Below are 21,293 nucleotides of genomic sequence, written 5' to 3' on the forward strand. Positions count from 1 at the left end.
CTCTCTGTACAGCTGGGAACTAATCATCCTCTTTGAACAAGCCATAAAGTGCAAAGTGCAAGCCCTAGAGTGCAAAAGATTGTAATGGACTTCAACAGGCTGCTGCTTCAGGAAGGATTTGCTAGAAGCAGATCTTAATCTTATGTTCCCAGGCTGGTTATGTTTGAAGGAAAGGGACAGCCATAGTCAGTCAGCTGGTGAACCCCAGTTTGCTGCTGCATGTTGGCAGCTGCCTGCATCCTAATACCAAAATTATCAAGGGAATCTGGTACAGGAATTTTATACACTTTGAATTTGGAAAATTCACATCTTAAGATGGAATCTGAAAGGCACAACCATGTTTCTAATAGAACAACATTGAGTGTTGCTACTGGCTTCAGAAGGAACAGAAACAAACCTCTAATGAAACAGGTTCCAATTGCTAAGAATGAGATTCAGTTATTAAATTTGTTGTGAATCTTTGCCAGTCTTTCAAGTCTAATCCTATTATCTGTTGTTATAGCAACAGGTTATTCGTAATAGGATATCTGGTGATTGGTTTGCCAGAAGTATATTTCACAGCCACAGTATAAGCTCCTTTCTCTTTGGTAGCTACAGGCCACGTTAACACCAAGGAAAAAGGTACCTGAATTTGTTTCACTTCTTCATGTAATTTCTGCTGTGCAGATGATTCTGCAGTTACAGGAATTTTTTCATTTAACTGTAAGTAACAGAGACTTGCTTTACACTAGAGTAATAAGCCCTTGAGTGTTGGCTTTGTATGACTGTAAATGCAGCTAAGAGCCTTTCATTGAATAATCATATTTTCTGCCAGCTGAGCAGGTCTGACAGCTTTTTCTGTCCAATAATCCATGGCTCCTCCCTAGACCCTCTACTCACGAATTGAAACCCTTCTGTATTTGTCACTTTTGGTTGTTAGGAGTCCCAAGAAACAGGGGTTGCTAAGAGGAAAGGAAACAGTTTTACAACACACTACAACTTACAGAAAATTATGCTACAGAGATTAGATGAGTCATGAACATAAGCCTCTTTCGTAGGCAGTGCTATCTCCTGTGAGATAGCAAGAAACCCTTCAGAGTATTACAGATATCTAATCTTAGCTTTGTTTTCTACCATCTCTTTGTCTCGTGCCCTTATGAACCCAAGTTATTTGGCAGTATAACGTTATATATGGCAAATGCACACATCAAGCCCTAAAAACCTGCCCACATGATAGAAAAATTGTCATGGTACAAATCTGTATGTTTCAGGCCTGTCTCCACAAGAAGCATGTCTGCATCAGCACAGCCTCCTTGTGCGTTGAAATACAAGCCAGCAAAAGTTATTCTCTTTTCCTTAACAACATAAAATCAACCTGACAGGCATGTTCCTACTGGTGACATCACCATCAGGATTTTTGCCAGCCCAGGAAGTATTGTTTCCCATAGAGGACATAGATTTGCTTGGAGATCTTTTGTACTATAGACCTAGCAAATCCTGAATAAGCTTGAAGGATTTCCAAACACTAATTACTGTAAGGCATTCACGTGGCTAGATAAACCTGCTGAGAAACTTGCATTATGTGTGTGCCTGTTTCCCACTTCATGCATATTGTGGTTACCTGTGTTGTGGGTCTAATATTTACCTTGTTTTTGAGAGGAGATTTTTTTTTTTTGAGAATTCCCCTGAAGAGGAATTCCACTTGTTGAGTTATATGACAAGTGAGAAGTATTTTCACTAATACTGTTTCTGTTTCAACAAGGAATTATTTACCTACTAAATGTTTTTATGAATCCATAATTCGTTGCTATAGTCCTTCTTGCTGAAGGCAGAGAGTCAGAAAAAAACACCTGAACCTAACAGAACATTTTATTCTAAAGCTGAGTATCAAAAAGTTCCTGCCTAGGGAACTTTGGGTAAGTCAGGTTTGGAGCTCAATCTGTTTCCCTGCTTAGTTTTACTTCTGAATGGTATGGCCCAGGTAACCTGCTCCAGACATTTCCAGACCTTGGGAAAACTTTGCTTTGCTTTGGCTTTAGAATCCAGCTGCACATCCAGATATGAAACAGCAGTGTTTATTCTTTCCCAGAGCACTCCTTGTAGAGCTCTCAAACACCTACGTTCAGAAGCATTACGTTCATCAAGAAACAAACAAAACAACTTGAACTAACACCAGTTTTCATAGGGCAGAGCATGCACTGTGTCAAAACAGCTTGAGGGTGTCTGTCTCAGGCAAGTCCAATGTCAGAAGCAGCAAGAACCAGCAGAGTAGTGGGTGATGTAAGAGAATGTCTTTTTTTTTCTTCCCAGCTGAGCTATTTCCCTTCTTTTCCTCTCTCCTAGCTCTCAAGATGAGGAATACTGATGCTGGCTTGATATTGGGAAGCGTTTTGAGATCTAAGGGATCAAACTGTTTTTTAATGGGAAAACAAAGATCTGGAAACATAGGCAGGTGTAGGTAGAACTCAAATCCATATTTTGATACATAGGTGCCTGGTTTCCTAGGCAGAGAAAGAAAGAATCTGCCCTAGCTCTATGGTTTCTGTTTGCTCTCTGTTTCCTTGCTGTTCAATGAATGCTGTGTGGTGAATAGGGATGATCTGTTTGCAGAGTGTTTTTATTTCCGCACTTTCGGATGTTTATTTGCATAAAGCAGAAGCTTCATTTCAAAAATATAAAAAATTGGACGGATGCATTTTGCTCCATGACTCACCCCAACCTTGCCATTATGTAAGAAGACACCATTATCCCTCCAAACACATTGCTTTGGTGGGTGGACCTCTTGTTTAAATTGACATGTCAGGCTTGGGGAATCATTCAGCATTTCGGAAGAGAAGAACACTGTCAACAGAAGATGATCCCAAATAAGTGCCAGTCACATGCTAACAGTCACAGTGCCCACCCTCTTCCTTTTTTAATTGTATTAACTACAGCCTTATTGACTTCTCAGACTTTGGGTGTAAGGCACAAAAGCTGGAAATTAAGGGAATGATTCATTCACAGAAGCAAGATGCACATGGCAGCAATCTCATTCTTCCCCACCCTGATATCCATGCCCATCCCAACTTGAAAAGATTATTCTAATTATTCCAGATACAGCTATTTACTGGAGGATATCCGAAGGCACATTCTTTTAACAGTTCTTCCCTTAGGCATCTCTGTCTCCTTGGGAGTTTCTTTACCTTGCTGACAAGCTGTAGGATCTGGAGCCAAGTACCTGCATCTTGCTAGTAACCAATTGCTGTGAACAGCGAGTTTGCATTGTTGTATGTACTGTTCTGTATGCTGGTGCTGACACTAATTTGTAACCTTTTCGTTGAGAATACAAATAGACAGATGTTCATGGAGAGCCCTTTACTGGTCTATAGGAGCAATTAGTCAATTCTAGTAGCACGCCTGCCACATCAGCTATCTTCTAACATCTTTGCATATCTGCTGTCCTCCATGAGCTTCCTTCTGTCTGCTATAAAGTTGCCTTATGGGCTGCTCAGACTATGGAAACCTTTGAAAAGGCTGAGTATGTGCATCTCAAGGTGACATAAACAGGTCCTGTGCAATGCAGGCAATTTGCAGGCATAGGTTCCATGTTTGTTTGTTTTTCCCACAGTTGCCAATTTCTTCCCTTTAGAATCCATATGGAGACCACCTAGGAAGATGCAGTCAGTCTGTCTTTTGGGGAATGACACAGGGCAAGCAGTGAGTGGAACCACTGGGTAGGGCCTGCGTTTCTTGTAACAAGCAAAGACCCCATCACAGAACCAGGAATTATGTATTACTCATCCTTCCAATTACATTATCTTTTCTTCTTCTCTTATGAATGGATCTCGCAATACCTGTGGCCATGGATATCTGATATTGAGAAGCAGATTGCACAATTGCTGCAGATATACTAGGAAGAAGGAGACTGAGGAATCTTAACCCTTATGTGCAAATTCTTGTGGTCATCCGATGTAATTGCAGCTGTGCAACCATCTGCCTTAGGTCAGGGCTGCGTCTGCTCTGTAAAATCACTGCATACATTTTGTTTGACCTTTACCCAGGCCCTGTTAGTGCTACAGAGAGAGAATTTGGCCATGGTACCGTGACCTGGCAGCTCTTAAACTGTATTGCTGACAGTCATCCCTTTGAAGTTTTGGGCAGGTCACCTTGCTTCACTGTAGCAATTTCCCCAGCTTTAAAAATGGAATAATAATACCTACTCATACAGCTAGAGTAAGTAGATTCCTTTTGCCTTCCGAACATGTCAAGCATTGCACAAACGTTCATTAGCTGTTCTTACTAACAGTTATTATTATTTTTGGATGTTAGGACAGTGGCACATTGGAAAGGTCCAAAATCCCCACACCGGAGAGATATCATGGAAGCCTACAAGTGCTGTGTTAGTACCAAGTTGCACAAAGTAACTTCAGCTAGTCTCACCCAAGACCCTTAAAAAAGCTGACCAAGCAAGTCTGGCTTCATGTCTCAGGGCCTAAAGGTTAGGGCCTTTATGTTTTCATATCATTCCAACTCATTGTTTCATACACAGTTTCACAACTACATAAAACTGTATTAGAGGTTTGGTTAGTCTACAGCAGTACACATTTTGTGCAAGTGTATGAAAACTTCTGTGGAGTACGCAAACTTATTTTCTAATCATGGACCATAAAGAATGTAATTTCCGTGACTTTTTTTTTTCACAGTGCCATACTGAACAGTATCTATGGGAGAGCAATTGATGATGGGAAATTGTAGTATTCCAGGTATTTTTTTAAGACAAATAGCAATATTTTTTTCCTTGTCTTTGCTGTACAGGAGATTTTTGGCTACAAAACCCAAGGCTGCCGCAAGGCCTTGTGCATTGCTGGATACATCTTGTCCTGTGGGGCTCTGCTGCTCCTGTTCTACTGGAAGCCAGAATGGGATGTGTGGGCAAACTGCATCCCCTGCAGCTTGGAAGAAGCGGACATTGTATTGCTTAGAACAACAGTAGGTGCCTACTATAATCTTTAAATTAATTCCTAGTATGTAGTTAATTGGAAGGTGAGTTAATTGGAAAGAATCCAGTTAGCTGAAATCTCTCATGTTGTCTATGTCTTGCAGTAATATATTTGGCAGCACTGAGCTGTAGAACTCTCTGTAGTATTTTACAAATTCTGTGTAAGATGATAACTGGATTTTTGACTGTATTATTTGCTGTCAGCCCTTCCTCCTCCCTTCTACCACCCTTATCTTTTCTACCTTGTAAATCTTTTCTCCAGATTCTAAAGCATCTCTTTGCTTGACTGTGTCCAGGAGGTCTTTCTTCTACCCTCATTTGGTCATCCTAGTGAAGCTGTCCCTCTCTGCTAGAATTTAGACAATGGACCAAACCAAAGATTTGTGTAGCTCTGTCCCCAGCAGTGTCCCAGTGTCCAACAGTGCATGATGAGGGATCAGTATAAGGAAGAGGGCAAGCACAGACTGCTTGCTTTTCATGTCTGTATGCCTCTGGTTTCCATCAGTCCTTTCATGTGTCCAATAAGGCTGTAGTCCTGCAGATAATGCTTTCAGGTCTGTTATGTTTTGCTAGTTGTTCTTCTATCCATTGAAAACTGTGCTGAAGCTCTGCCACATACCCAAACCCTGATTTCATTTCATGGAAGCTACTGCAAAACTGAAAGAAGCAAACTGAAACTTGATTCTGAATCCCAGCTGAGCCCGAACACCCCAGGAGCTTGGCAGTGTTAGTTTTCTTCAACAAGTTTGATTTTTTCTGCTTCAGAGACTCCTGAACAATGGCATGTGCAATTGCAAAATGGAACGTGCTACCACTGTATTTGAGCTACCTTCTTAAAGGAGCACAACAGTAAGCAGTTAGAATCTTGAGTTTTGAAAATCACAGATCTGCCTGTTGCATATTTTATATGGAAACAATCTGCAACCTAATAGGAAGCATATTAGGTTTAATCTCCCTTTTTAATCTTCAATTCAGTTTGCATTTTTAATTACCTACTCTTGTGTGCCATTTTAAATGGATTTGCCATGCCAAGCACTTTTCGCATAAATGAGTTTTAAAATGATCCTTCATGTAATTAAACACGAATTGAATCATATTGTACATTCTTTTTATCAGTAAGCTCTCCAAAAATATGCTCTGGGCATTTGGCAATTGCAGATTTCCTTCTTGGGTCCTTTGCATGAAAATGACAGTTTCCCCCCCCCCCCCCTTCCTTCTGGTTGCATTAGTTCTTAAATGTGATGGCTACTGCTAATGAGAATAGAAGTAACCCTGTCAGCTTGATCCTTGGAGTTCTCTTTTGCCTCACATAAGACCTTCATTCATAATTTATCATCATCTCTGCAATGGCAATGTAAGAGCCTATTAACTCACTTTTGTTATTGAAGTTTGACTCACTTTAGTTTAAATAATGAGCACCTGTGTTATTCATTGCTTCCCATCTCAATCTGCATCCCAATGTCTACTAATTCTGAAATCTAAATTAAACATGAATATCAGAAAATAAATGTTATTCTACTCATAATATGTGTTTAAGAAAAGAAGTTCAGAAATAATTAAGATATATAAAAACTCTTAAAGGTCTTCTTTTGAACCCTTAAATTATTCAAAAGTACTCATAATTTTATATTTCTGCTGTCATTTCTAAGTAAAGTGTAATAACTCTGCTTTCAGAACCTGGCCAGCTGAGGTAATCAGCTTTTTCCATCTGCCAAAATTCTCACGTACTGAGTATGACATATAAGTCAGTCCCATAGCTGGCTTTAATGCATGTGGTTCAGTGTTTCCATCTGAGACTTAACATGATGGTACTTATTACAGTAGTTGCGCTAATCTCTAAGACTGCACTAACAATACTAGTTATCAGGCAGTTCCAAAGTTGAATTTATTAAAAAAAAAAAAAAAGCAAGATTATGACCTCACTGTGGCAAAAGCTTGTTTAAGGTTACTCTAAGAGAGTCATGGCTTCTACCACATTTACTCCAATGAAGTGTTAACACATGAATGATGGTGAAAAGGTATTATACCGAACATCCATCTTGCAGTACAGAGCTATATACTTTTTGACCTTCCCTTTACGGTCTGATCACACAATCTCAGATTGTTCTATACTGTTTGCTTGTTTATTGATCATGACCCAGGTGTTCACATTCCACCCTTATCAGCCAAGCACTGGACCTGTGCTGAGTGAATTACTTTGCAGTACTCACATTTAGATAGGACTGTGGTTCTGCTCCCCTTCTGCTGATTTATCTATCAATCACAGGTGCTGGGAGGTTGCTGTTGGCAAGTTCCTTGAAAAAGCTGAGCAGTGTTCTAGAAAGCCTACAGTAATCATTCACTTTAAACTGATGGTGACTTTGGTCTGATTTTGAGGGGAATTGTGACACTTCTCTTTTATATTCATTTAGGATGAATTTCAGATTTATTCACGTAAGAGTGTGACATGGATCTCTGTGTCTGCAGTTATCAAAAGTAAATTGGATTATCCAGGCATTGCTGAAGAAGACTCAATCTTCAACGAAGCCTTAATGAAGCCAAGTTTACAAGTAAGTCAATTACTGCCTGCAGCATCTGGGAGATGACAGCAAATCTCAGCCAGGCTTTATGGAGTAAAAGTGAGCTGTGAAACATATCCAGCTAAGAGACTTACAGCTTGATAATATAGTGAGCTGTGAAAAGACAAGCTTGGAGAACTGTATTCACCTTTGTAAAAATCCTCTCTTACTACAAAGGGGAGAGTCTCTTACTACATTATAAATAGGAGACACTCAAAACACTGGAGTTGGCCATGAAGAAGCAGTTTCATATCAAACACTCACTCTTGGCATGGAAATCAAAGAACTTAGGGGTGCCTGTGTGTCTGCAGGGAAACTGAGGAACTCAACATCACAGCTCCAACAGCAACATGAAAGCAGGGATGAATGCAGCTAAGGGGAAATAGAACAGAAAAGTGCCTTGGCAAAACTCTATCGTTGTCTCCAGAAATGTTTTACCAAGAAGTCTCTGAAGCATGTTTTTCTTTCTTGCCTTTGTACGCATCAATTTGTGCTTTAAAGTATGTTTGTTGGAGTCATCTCTTAAACTGCCAACCATTCCTGCAAAAAAATATCCTGGTCTCTGCCAGTTCCATAGCTTAGAGATCCCAGTGAGGCACTGGGGAGAAGGCAGATGATTAATTGATCCAAGCAAATCAGAAGGTCCCTCATGAGTTGAGTAAATGCAATTATCCCTATTTTAGAACAAATACCGGACAGTGCAGTTATATGTCTTGCTTAGCATCAAATGTTAAATTGGTGTAAGCAATGGGAATGCAATGGTACGTTTGCTAATATCTGCCTCTTGATTATAGACACTAAATCACTCCACTGGATAACCCATAAAAGAGCTATATATTGTTAGCGTTTATTTTTGTATCTACAGCAATTTTCAGGAGATATTTTCATTATAAACCCAACTTCAGCTAAGCAAAGCTCTTGCTGGTTTTGCTGTTTTGTGTGTCTGTATCTTAATGTACATACGAAAGTTTAGTGCCAGCTAGTTTAATCAACTGGCACAGTATGAAAGTGAAGACTGATTTGTAACATTCTTCAGAGGATTGAATTAGTAACAAAAAAGCTCAATATAGCCCTTAAATAATAGGCCCTTTGAGCAACAGTAGTATCAGTCAAAACATCTAGGTAGAAAAGAACGGATTTCAAGAAGCAAAGAGCAGTTTAATCCTTCACTAGCAATTCAAAAGCTCCTACTTATATGTTAGTTATAAAACCTTTTTGCCTTTTAAGCTGCCTAATACCACCAAGTATTGTGTAGGGCCTGAGAGCTATCCAAGGAGCTACTTCTGCAGCACATTGAGTCCCTCATTTCCCAGTCCAGTTTTTAGCATTGCAAATATTGCAGCTCCTTTGCTCCTAAGTACAGACCTCTTGTTAGGTTAATGACTGTGGTTATAGCTCCATTTTGAATCAGGGTATAAGCTGAGTGTAGATTTCATTGGTCTATAATAGTGCTTATTGCACTGGGTAGGCAGAGTCCCCTAGAGCTGCTTTCTTTATTACTTGTGTGTATAGGTGTATAGCACTGCCTTCTTCCAGCTGATGTGAAACACCTTTATCTCTAACAGGCTTCGTTATTATTACACAGGACAGGACAGACTCATTTTGCAAGTCATAAATGACAGCATGCATTCCTCACAGATAACTGCTCTGCAAGTGCTTAGCATTAGCAGTGATTCAGGAGCTATCCTGGAATGGCCTTTCTTGTCTCTTGGCATATCTGTGAGCAGGCCTGGGAATATTTGTGTTTGCTGAGTTTCAACTATTGTTGTCCTTGCTTTATTTTGCAGGTGAAAAGTATCCAAGTGCAAAAAATCCGCTATGTTTGGAATATCTATGCAAAACAGTTCCAGAAAGTTGGGTGAGTTCCATGCACTGGTTACATGAGTCTCTGAGAAAGTCAAGCTTCTTCGGAATAACACCCTAAGGAAAACATTCCATTTATATTTTAGAGCCCTAGAAGACCACCACACTTGTTCAGCTATACATGCCAAATTTGGTTCTGGTCTCACCTGCAATGAACAGAATATCAGGTACATATTTTAAAGCACTCTGAATGCATATGGATTTCAAAAAGATTTAAATTTACTGCTGCTAGTGCACTTTTCTCGAGCTTTATGTATACACATTAATAAGCACATAATTTTAGATGAAATGACCATACGTGCAAAAGATGAATGAAAAGTGCTAGAGAATGTTGTGTGTTCCTTGTCAAAGTTTTTAAAATACTGTTCTCCATCAAGAAATATCTATGTCTTGTAATTAACTCTGAGCAGTTCTTGATCGCAACAGGAGAAAGCCTCCATGAGACAGTGGAGATTAGTTGTGTGTGTGCTTTTTCAGTAGGACTCCATGTAATTATATTGAATGTATAAATTATTTAATTCGGTCATTGAATTTATTCTAACAAGCTACTGTATCATTATAAAATGTACTGATTGGGTACCCCTGAAACTGCTAAATACAGAAATGATATTTTGTTGATTAAATACTGAAAATACAGCTCCTGACATTAGCTCACGTTGAAGCTTTCATTCAAGTCATGCTATGATTAACTTTATGCAGAATTTTTTGTTTTCAGATCATTTCTTTTTAGGTGCAGGATTCTTTATTTTGTGGTGCTTCAAAGGCGTTTTTGCATGTTAGAAACATTTGCCTAATGGCTGTGTTATACCTCTCGTCTTTTTGAGTAGATTTCACGGATGCGGTAATCTTTTTTGACATAAACACTGTAAGGAGTATTAATTTTTTTTATCTTTTTTCTTGGAAAAATATCCTCACAGACTTTACATTAGGATTGATACAAGCTCTTTGGACTATTGAAAGCTGCAGCTTCTTGAGCAAGCTATATCGTCACTGTTTTATCTGTAAGTCATGTATCTTTATCCCATGCAGGAGAGCGATATGTGGGCCAAACAGTATTGATGTTCCAGTGATCCCTATTTGGAAACTACTCATCAAAGAGGTTCAACATTTCTGTTGCTTTTATTCTTAAGGCTACTTGGGGAGACAGAGTATGCATATAGAATAAGATGGATCCTATGTCTGAATTAGCTTCCTAGCAGTCACCCATCAAGCACACTATTTTTTCATATCCTGTTCATAAAATCACAATTAATTCATTTCTTCTCCATTATTCCAAATGCTCCATCCCCATGCCTGTGTCCTAGGAGCTCATTCTGTTGGCCTTGCAAGGGTCAGTGAATGTTTACAAGCTGTGCTGAAAATCAAACCTTCCAGGCAAAGGCTGTCTCTTAATCAGCAGAGATGAAGTGAACAGCACTTGCTGGCACATGCCTACAGCTGCAGAGAGATCCAATGAGCTCATGACTCTGGGCATAGCATTGCGTAAAGCACCAATATTCCTTTCTAGACTGCAGCTATTTATACGTGTGCCCTAAGCAAGGTGGAGGTGGTGCTCATGGTATGTGAGCTCCATGCTTGCTTCACAACCTGATCTCCTCTCACCTCTGTTACATTTCTTGTAAAGAGCAGAGCAAAGCAAGGACTAGGTTGAGCCATTCATTTCTCAAATAGCATCCTTATTAGTCCAGATTATTTGGCCCTTTCTTTCAGTGGAGATGGGCCAGAGTGATTAGACGGAAGCCACTGCTAACAAAATCAGAAAGAGGGTGGGGAGACTCAATACTTACCTCAATAGCTTTTATTCTAGCCCACCTCCAGCAGAATGCTTTCTGGGTATACTGGAGTCATTTAAATGTGGCTAACTCTTGAGTAATGCTCCCTCTCCAAACAGGTCTTGAATCCATTTTACGTGTTCCAGCTGTTCAGTGTGTGTCTGTGGTTTGCGGAAGATTACATGGAATATGCCACTGCCATCATAATCATGTCTCTCCTCTCAATTTCTTTGACTGTATACGAACTTAGACAGGTAGGTGAGACATCTCACCTTTCTCCACAAGGAAGGCTTATTTCTAATGTCTGGGAAAGCCCAATATGTTACAACATGCATATGTACTGTGCCCTGAGAGTTACTCAGAGGTTTAGTCTCGTGACATTATGTAGTAGCAGGTGCAGTGGCCTCGCCTCCTAGTCATAATAATCTTTGTGTGGTACTTTACCCACATCCTGCCTTCCCCATTCCAGTGCTTTGCTTTGTAACCTTTTGTTACACCTTTTCCATAATTAGGGTGGGGAGTTTCTTTCTCTGTATGATTGTACAGTTCTTGGCAGGGACAGACCCCAGTTTATGAGGGCTCTCATAACCACAAATAACAGAAGGGAATAATTGCTAGTGGATGAATTGCATCATGTAAGATGTAACACTTTTTTTTATGTTCTCCTTTAATTTATAGCAATCAGTTAAACTGCACAGACTGGTTGAGTCTCATAACAACATCATGGTCACTGTCTGCAGAAATAAGGAAGGTAACTCCTGCACACTTCTTTCTTCAATGTGTTTCATTTCTGTAGCAATGTATACCAAAACCGAGAATATGTAGTATCAAATTCCTTCCAGAGCAGTTTCCTCTATTGTCTCTCAACCTTTTTAACTAGCTTCTGCAGATTGGTTTAGTTTGACCTAGAAGTATGTTGTGGCACATCAATCATATTCATAATTGCGTGAGCACAGCCTTAGCAAAAAATTATCAGGAAAACGATGCCATTTTTCTTAAAGCTGTGCTGACAAAGCCAACCACATAACCACTTAGTGGTTATGAGTCCACCTAATTGCTGTATACAAAGTCTGTTCATTGTCATGGTATTTGGAGAACAATCCAGAAGGAGGGAGTCAAAGTAAAAATGTCAAAATAAGAAATGTAGATCCAAGCTTCTTTAGTTAGGTCAGGACATTGGAATAGCAGCTATGATTTGGGGTATGGGGAGATAAAAATAAGTTCTGCAGTTTGAACTGGTGCCTAGACTTTTCTTAATATGGAATGTTGTATTCTCAGGTCATTCTTGCTGTACATTGTTTATCAGCCATTATAAAGAAGTAATAATATGTTCAACTGGTAGCTCCTTGTACTTTTCTTTGTAACACAGAGAAACATGCAAAGCACAAAGTTTCCTTTACATGTCATCCGCAGGTTTCCAAGAGCTGGAATCGCACCATCTTGTTCCTGGAGACCTTCTGGTTCTGAAAGAGGGCAAAGCCCTTTTGCCTTGTGATGCCATCCTGATCAGTGGGCAGTGCATAGTAAATGAAAGCATGCTGACAGGTACAGCTTGTCCCTCCCAGGCTTACCATTAAAACATCATCATGGCCCTGTGGTTTCAGGCAGTGGCACAGGACATACAGCGTTATCATTATCACGTATCATCCTTATTATGAGATAGTCCATAGCTATCCTAGAAGGACATTCTTTGGAATGTTTGCTATGAAAAAGACTATACAATAGTTATTCCCAGCAACAATAGATTCCCATCTTCTCTAACTAGACAAGATGGACTTTGGGAAGAGCTGCTCATCCTTTTCTTCCCTTCTGGGGTACAATATTTAGGAAGCAATACTTAAACTAGAAAGAAAGGAAGGGCAGACAGTGAAGGAGAATGAACAGGACAAGAAAAGAAACAGTAGATATGGAAAAAAAGCTGTTCCCACACAGGCACCCAGTCCATTCAGACTGTAGGGATTTCTCTGAATGTTTCATCCTGACTGCTGAAATGTCTCCAACCAGCTGGAGTATCTGTCTCAATCTGCATACACTTAACTCACATTCATATGATAGCAGTGGAGACTATACCAGGTGGGAGAGTTCACGGGAAAAAAAGATTTTTGGTGCAGGAGTTGTTCATAGTCCTGTTTCTTGTCTTTAAATTTGGTCCCAGTCTGAATCAAACCAAAATCAACAGTTCTGAAATTTCAATATAAATGAGAAATTCCAGAACCCTCTTTTGTTTAGAAAGCCCAAGATACCAGATATTCAATAAAAGTATTACTGCTTCTTCCCCTGAGTGCATCTGCTCTGACATAAATAGGATATTTGTCAGCTGTCAAGCAGAGAGCTAAAGGCTCTCATTTTTCTTAGAAATGGGAAATAGCTAATGTCACGTTAAATTGGCATGAGGGAATAATGTAGTGGCTTGTACCTGGAGGTCAAACTAGGTGAACAACTTGTGGCCATCAACTGGAGTCATGCAACACCAGTTAAGGTCTCTGTTCAAGTTTCTGTATCTACAGCCAGGGCTCCAAGTCCTTGGGCTGTTTTAATTTCTCGGACTTAAAAGAAGTTATTGTACTGATGCAAAGGAGAGATTTTCTCTGGCAGGATCTGTTCTTTGCTTGCTAGGCTGCAAATTCCTATTCACTCTGAAGATGTGTCGATATAAAACTAACATTTCTCTAAACTGGTTTCTCTAGTAAATATGTTTGCTGTCTATCTAGATACTTTACTGACTTCAAAGTCAGCAGGCTAATTTTAAGGTGTACTGCATTTTTCCTTATCTGAGATAATCTTCCCTAGGAGAAAGTATTCCTGTAACAAAGACCCGCTTACCCCAAGCTGATAACTTGAAGCCCTGGAGAATGCACTGTGCAGAGGACTACAAAAAACATGTCCTCTTCTGTGGAACAGAGGTCATACAGACCAAGGGAGATGACAGAGGAGTAGCGAAAGCTGTGGTGCTGCGGACTGGTCAGTCAACACTTCAGTTTGCTTTTCCTTTAATGCTTTTTCTTAACACAACAGAGTCTGACTTGAAGTTCTCTGGTGCACCTTAAGTTAAAGGAGTTAACCCAAATTCACAACAGTCAGGTGGGGAACTGATACCCTAGGCTGGACTAAGCTATTATGCATTGTTTCAGTTTGCTTGGCATAACTTTTACAAAAATCATTAGCATTGTGGTTACAAAGAATAATCTTGCTTTGCTTCTGAGATGTTGAAAAAATCCTCCTGCTTGTGACAATTTTTTTCTATACTCTGCAGAGTAGTTCATATACAGTAAAATGAAGGATCTGGGCCTTCTTTCTCAGTTACATATATTTTGAGTTATTTCAAAATCCTACATTTATTCTTAGTGAACTTTTGGAAATTCACTAATTTTTGGAAATTCACTAATGATTTTTGTTTTTCTTTGCAGGTTTCAATACAGCCAAAGGAGATCTGGTGAGGTCTATTCTCTACCCTAAACCCATGAACTTCAAGCTGTACAGAGATGCCCTTCGGTTCCTGATGTGCCTCATAGCATTTGCAGCCATTGGAATGATCTACACAGTGTGTGTATTTGCACTTAATGGGGTGAGTTACTAAATGCAGGAGAAGTACTCACAGCCAGCTTAAAGAGACTTGAACTTGAGTGGCTTCATATACATTTATATATAAAAGCGTGATTCTTTCCACTTTAGTATATGAGGCAACTGTCTTTGTGACACCACAAGCTCTTAGATATTAATTCTAAGGTGCCAAAACCTACCGTGTCTCAGTTTTCATTTCCTCTGAGTTCTTAGCAAGGTGTGAGCATTGCGTGTCTTATAAATCAGTAACCTTTTGAATAGTGTCTACCTCTTTATTTGTGTATTGTCTACCCTGTGCTCGCTAATACATAAGAGCAAACACATATGATTGGCAGAATGCTTCCTAGATCTCTGAAAATGGGAGATCTCAAGAGCTTAGCACTTTGCAATTATCTTTTAGAGAGTTCTTGTGGCACTTTTTGTACATTCTTAGAAAAATCTTCAGTCAGTCATAGGTTCAGACACAGACTAGCATGCCATTGTGAAAAGGCAACTTTCCTAAAACTTCAGTTCAAATGAAAGACCCATATATCCCTATCCACCGTCTCTGACACTAACTGGTATTAGATGCTTGTGGAAAGAAGTTATAAAGAACCAAGTACAGAACAGTTCTTCCTTGGTATAGTTTTCTGGCTTCTTGAACAGAAAGGTTTAAGAATTCAGTAAGCCATCGATTGTGTCTAGATCGTCTAGCTTTAATAGCTACTGAAAATCCCCCAGAGTCTAGTTTAATAGATTTTTAAATTAATTTATGCCTTGGCCTTGACAACACCTGTGGCAGTGATTCCCACAGTTTCATTACGTACTGTGTAAAGATGTTTTTAAACCTACTTTCTGGTAAATCACTGAAGGCACTGTAGATTGTTGTTTTTAAGAAGCAGTAAATAGCTGCTTTCTATTTGATGTTTCCATACTGTTCATGACTTACAGATCCTTGTCCACCCCTTCAGCCTCTTTTCTTCCACATTATAAAGCCCTGAACAGTACAGGTATAAAAATACATCCCCAAAATTTACTGATGTTATAAAGAGCTCCCTATTTCCTTCTGCACTTTTTTTTTCATATCTTCGTTTAGTCATTTGTATAGTGGGCAAACCTTCACTTAGTAATCACTAAGCTTAATATCCTTGAGAGCTTTTGGGAAATAACTTTTGAAATCTAAGTGTCTTGTATCAATTGAATCACTCACCCACATCACAACTTATTTTCACAGAGTTCTCTAGGAGGTTTATGGGGCATGAATTCCCTCTGTGAAGACTGTGTTAGCTCTTCTCTAATATGCTATATTCATTGGGGTCTATTCATTCTATATGGTAATTTTAATCAAGTTTTTCAGTGTAGAACTAAGAGTTGCTGTGTCAAGAAGCAGCAAGGGCCAGCTGTTCCCTAGGGGAAGGCAATCTAGGAGCCAAGGGTGACCAGAGCACAGGCAGTGCTGTCACCAAACAGGGCACAGTCACACAGCATCTGAACATGGTGGGGGGAGCTGGGTGATAGTTAAGTGCCTATCAGCAGCCCCAGACAAGGTGAAATGGTAAATAATCCAGACAGACTATTCAGAAGCAGGAGAAGATAGGGCAAGACAAGACTGCAGCACCCATTTAAAAGTGGCCATCCAGGAGACAGTGCTAGCAGCAGGTACACCCACAATGTAGCTGAGACATGGACTCCCATATAGGTCGCTAAATCTCTGGAGACTGCCTGACACTTTTAAAAATAGTTCACTTATTCTCATGTCATGTGTCAAGGTCAGTCTAAGAAATAGTCGTGCGCTGTAAACAATAGTTGAGCAATTTTGAAAACCTAATTGTTTTAGAGCTTTTAAAAAAACTTCCCAGAAATCATTTCATACATTGATAATTATCTGCCAATGGAAAGCCAAAGCGCTGAGTGGCAAGGTTGATTCTGCAGAAATTGAATTCCCCTTGGGATGTCAAAGAAAGTGTGCTTAAGAACATAGCTTAGTGTCTGCTCTGAAGCTTTTACTTTTTTTTAGACCCTCTTCCCATTTTGTAGTATGTAAAATACATGCTGATGTTATCACAGTAGCTGAAACTCTCTTGTCAGACTGGTGTAAGATTCAGTCACGATACACTACATTCTTTCTCTTCTGTGACTGTGTTTATCTGAAGGTGATAAGTGCTTCATTCTTACATAAAATAGATACAGAATAGTACCAAACTGGAGCTTTCTGTGGTCTGAAGCAGTATCAATGAAGGGAGAATGAGAACATGATAAAAATTCAGCACATCAAAAGCAGCATGGTTTATGGTCAAAACTCCAAGCTCAGAAGCAGTAATAATAAAACTCTAGTGATGGTTTTCAGATCCATCTGAACTGCAAATTGGGTTTAGTCTGCAGTGTCTCTGTCCTGGGACCCCAATTTGAAATGCATTTGATCCTTTAGTAGTTAGTGATACTGACCGCCAAGAATAACAGTGCCAACATTCAGTGCACTGGCAATCAGTTTAAGACCAATTTCTTATGCTTTCAATTTAGAGATTACTTTTTAAAATGTAATTTTTACTTCCATGTCTCTTCCTGCACATAAAAGCAATTTCCTTTGTGCCACCCTTTTTACCACTGTCCCATATCTCACCATCATGCTAGTATGGAGCCCAGAGCTATGTCTGTAGGTGGCTGGATGAATGACCATAAAAATGGCAGTTTCTTGTGTGCTGCCCAATGGTGAGCTGGGCTTGACTGAAGGTGATGCAATAGCATATCTGGCACATTTGAACTCATGTGCTTTACAGGAGACTGTGAATTTTGGCAGGTTTGTTGACATGGGGAGTGAGGGAGGGTCTGGAGGCTGCTCTGTAGCATTAAGCCCTTTGGTTAAATCAAAACAATTCGTTTCAGAGGGAGATGAATATGTAATGTACCATGGGCAGAAAACACCAGAGCATGATTCACCTGTAGTGCAGGGGAGGAGAGATGAGAGCTATACTCAGACAATCCAAGCAGCACTCCTTGCTATCTTCTTGCTGATAATTGTCTTTGATTTTATGTCAGGAGGAGGCTGGAGAAGTAGTGAAGAAAGCTTTGGATGTTATCACTATTGCTGTCCCCCCAGCCCTGCCGGCTGCCTTGACCACAGGGATCATTTATACACAGAGGAGGCTAAAGAAAAAGGGCATCTTCTGCATCAGCCCACAGAGGATTAACATGTGTGGACAGCTGAACCTCATCTGCTTTGACAAAGTAACTTCTATGAGTTGGTTACTCTTGTGTTAGCAATGGGAGCAATGCTAGCTGTGGGAGGGTATGGGTTTTGGTCAAGCATTTTTCATATTGTTGTCTGAACAGACATTGTTGTGCATTGTTGTTTTTCTTGGAATCTAGGAACTGGCTGGTAGCACTTTTGCTCTGCACCGTGCTGGCATTTCTGAACAGTAACTTTTAAAAATATGTCTTGCTTTCTATTCCTCTTGGAGATCTCATGTGTGAATTTTATTTAAATGTACATTTTAACTTAGACCGGCACCTTAACAGAAGATGGCCTGGATCTCTGGGGCTTGCTGCCCTCTGAAAGAAATTGGTAAGGCTCTTTGACAACCAATGGAAGTTAAATTTGGTAGAGTAGTGACCAGATTCTCCTCTTGGATATATGAACAAATCTAAAAGACGGTTAATGTCAAACAACAGTTAGAAGTTCCCCATGTTTAAACTACCAATATTATTTCTGTAGCCTTTGGAAAATTAGTTGGTTGCCTCATCCCATGAAAAGATGCAGCCACTATTGTCAGCATTAGGCAGAGCACGCACGGGCATGGTATTCTGCAGTAGACATGCTAGGTTAGCTTTCAAAGCTGCAGCAGTGCCCCAACCCTTTACGACAAGAAGACCCTGTTACCCATGAGATGGGCACTGCAGGAACTGAGTGGCAATGTTTTTGCCCATTTACATTTCCAGAAGTGTGCATGCACAAAGATGCTCATACTTGTATGAGCCTCACAGCTCAAATCCTTGCACAAACCTTAAGTAAGATGTTTCAGAATAATCTGTTTCTCCATCCATCCCAATTGGCTCTTAAGCATGTAGAATATACCTATTCTGAACATGTGTATCCTAGCCAGGGATGTGCATGAAAAATAGCTTCTGGGGGAGGACTAGTCCCCAGAAACATGCTTATTGTCTGATCACAGGATAGGACTTTAACAGTCTCCTTAAGGATTTTTTTTTTTTTTTTTTTTTCTGTTAGTCGCATGTGTTTGGTGTTCTCTGATGGTATTTTTTATGATGTCTTTTGTGTCAGTTTCCAGGACTTTCACAGTTTTCCTGCAGACCACAGCCTGCCTTGGGGCCCACTGTTCAGAGCAATGGTGGTTTGTCATTCACTAATTGTTTGGGAGGGCAAGATCCAAGGAGACCCACTGGATGTGAAAATGTTTGAGGCAACTAACTGGGTAATGCTGCGCTTTTGTTATGCAAATAGTAGTGGGGAGTTTTGATATTCTTGCAAAGGAGAAATATCTCAAGCTGTTCCATGCAAATAGCCACTTCCCACACATAAGTAAAACAGTAAGTAATAAGTAATCCCAGAAGGGATACCACATGCTTAGGCTTTTAGAGAAATGTTCCTTGTTTCTGCCTAGAGCTTTCACCCCAGGGTACTCTGAGTATTTAAATCATTTGACTGCAAGTGGCGAATATCATGCAAACCCTACTGGGGTATTAGCTCTGATTGTGGCTGCTGCCAGATGACAGGAAGCCCCAGATGTAACTTACATGTAGATGCAGACTGGTTTTATGGAGCATATAACAGATTTCTGCTAGCTTTGAATTGGATACAATACTTTGACCTTTGTTAGAGCTCTGTTGATGAGGAGATGTTTCACATAGGCATGGGATTTCAAACCTAAGGCTGGTAGAAGGCCTCACAGCTGGGAAAGAACTACTACAGTTGTGGAGTAATGAGAGCAGAGTAAAAACAGTAGCTGTCAAAGCACTGTGCTTTCATTCTCTGTCCTATTACCTATAAATGCCATCCATGTCCCTGTTTACTATCTGATCAATTGAAGAAAAAATGGACATTTATGAAAAACTGAAAGGCTGCAAATGTGAGATGGGTAAAAGAAATAGTCAATAATTACCTGGTAGAAGATAATAGCCACAAGCCACTGCTGATGTAAGACAAGATTCAGGGCTGGATTAGGTGACAACACCCATACTTAACACCTGTCTGTTTTGTATTTGCAAAATACGTAAAACCAAGTTTCATGGAATGAACTATCCAGTAGTGACAGGAATTTGAGTTTTTAGTTTGGTTTGACTTTTTTTTTTTTTTTTTCTTCACTGGGGCATCGCTTCACTATCTCAGCCTTAGGCAGAAACGAATAATTGTGTGCCCTTTGACACCATAAAATATTTTTGTTCTCACAGTCATGTTGTGATGATTAAAAAAAACAGCTGATGTGTTGAAGATTTCAAGAGCAGTGAATGCTGCTTTCTACATTAACATAATTTTTTAATTATTATTTTTCCACTGGGTCTGTTATATCTAGGAAAAATGTTTTTTACATGTTTGAGTGGATTGTAAGGGACAAAGGATTTGTCTGGGAGATAACACAACATATTTTCTGTGCAGGAGTACAACAGTATCTTAGTGAAGTTGGTGAAGCTCTAGATTTGATTGCCAAGGGAGGCATTGAGTTTTCTCTTACAGAAGCTTTTAGTGTGAGGTCAGACAAACCTCTATCAAGAATGAGTAAGATACCTTGTTCAGAGGGAAGGAAAGGCTCTAAATAATTCCTTAAGATTCCTTTCAGCTTTGCTGCTATGATGTAAAAGATTTTTGTCTTTCAATACACAGGTGATAGATGATTCCAGCAGACATCACATTGAAGGTCAAGGATCCACACATGCCACAGTTGTTAGACCTGGACCTAAAGCCAGCAGTGTAAGCTATTTGCAAGATTCACATTCATGATCAAGTTAAACTGTTAGATAAGAGTTACCTTTTAGTAGAGGAATGTTTATTTGTCCTAGTCCAAGACATCTCTTCCACACATCGTCTTGCGTGGACTACCTGCAGGGAGATCACCATGCTCACTCTGATGAAGAAGAGATGCCAGGAGGAGCTTGCTGCTCACATTAGAAGCAAGGATTTGAGCAGGGCGTTGCTAGATGACAGATTGTCCAGTCCAGGAATTTACCTCTTCTGGTGGCTCCAGACTCAGTCCAGTCTCAGCTGAGTGGTGATCATCTCTAAAGCATTGGGGCTGCAGTGGGTTCCAGCACCTGATGTCAGGTCTTTACCAGTGATGCACAACAAGGGGCTGGCTTTCAGATGTCTGTTTTTTCTTTTGCAAGACCAGTGTAAAACCAAGCACAGTCTTCTTAAAGAAATAGGGTTAGTGAGTTCCTTCTAGTAAATTATATCTAAGTCTGCTAAAACTGTCAGTGAACTTTTCCTATTGCTTGACCTAAACATATCTGTACAAAGTTCACCCATCTTTTCTAACCCCATTCTGACAAATCAGTCCATCATATATGGTTAGTTTTACAGCATGGTTCAGAGAACTCAGCTCCTTTGGACAGAGTTTAAAACCCATGCTGCAATATCTAATCTGCTTGCTT

The 21,293-nt window shown here is 39.9% G+C and overlaps 1 protein-coding gene across 1 annotated transcript in view; it reads left to right on the forward strand.

The window, feature by feature from the left end:
* Positions 1–21,293, forward strand: part of ATP13A4 (ATPase 13A4) — a 39,153-nt gene that overhangs the window by 3,106 nt on the left and 14,754 nt on the right. Inside the window, exons 2-15 of the mRNA XM_032193270.1 lie at positions 4,774–4,947; positions 7,369–7,506; positions 9,303–9,373; positions 9,465–9,545; positions 10,408–10,477; positions 11,270–11,404; positions 11,829–11,901; positions 12,564–12,695; positions 13,941–14,111; positions 14,558–14,715; positions 17,727–17,915; positions 18,191–18,252; positions 18,970–19,120; positions 20,527–20,613. Coding sequence (XP_032049161.1) covers positions 4,774–4,947; positions 7,369–7,506; positions 9,303–9,373; positions 9,465–9,545; positions 10,408–10,477; positions 11,270–11,404; positions 11,829–11,901; positions 12,564–12,695; positions 13,941–14,111; positions 14,558–14,715; positions 17,727–17,915; positions 18,191–18,252; positions 18,970–19,120; positions 20,527–20,613 — 1,692 coding nt within the window. The remainder of the gene's footprint in view (positions 1–4,773; positions 4,948–7,368; positions 7,507–9,302; positions 9,374–9,464; positions 9,546–10,407; positions 10,478–11,269; positions 11,405–11,828; positions 11,902–12,563; positions 12,696–13,940; positions 14,112–14,557; positions 14,716–17,726; positions 17,916–18,190; positions 18,253–18,969; positions 19,121–20,526; positions 20,614–21,293) is intronic.

Source organism: Aythya fuligula, chromosome 9, assembly GCF_009819795.1.
Source record: "Aythya fuligula isolate bAytFul2 chromosome 9, bAytFul2.pri, whole genome shotgun sequence".
Classification (NCBI taxonomy): Eukaryota; Metazoa; Chordata; class Aves; order Anseriformes; family Anatidae; genus Aythya; species Aythya fuligula.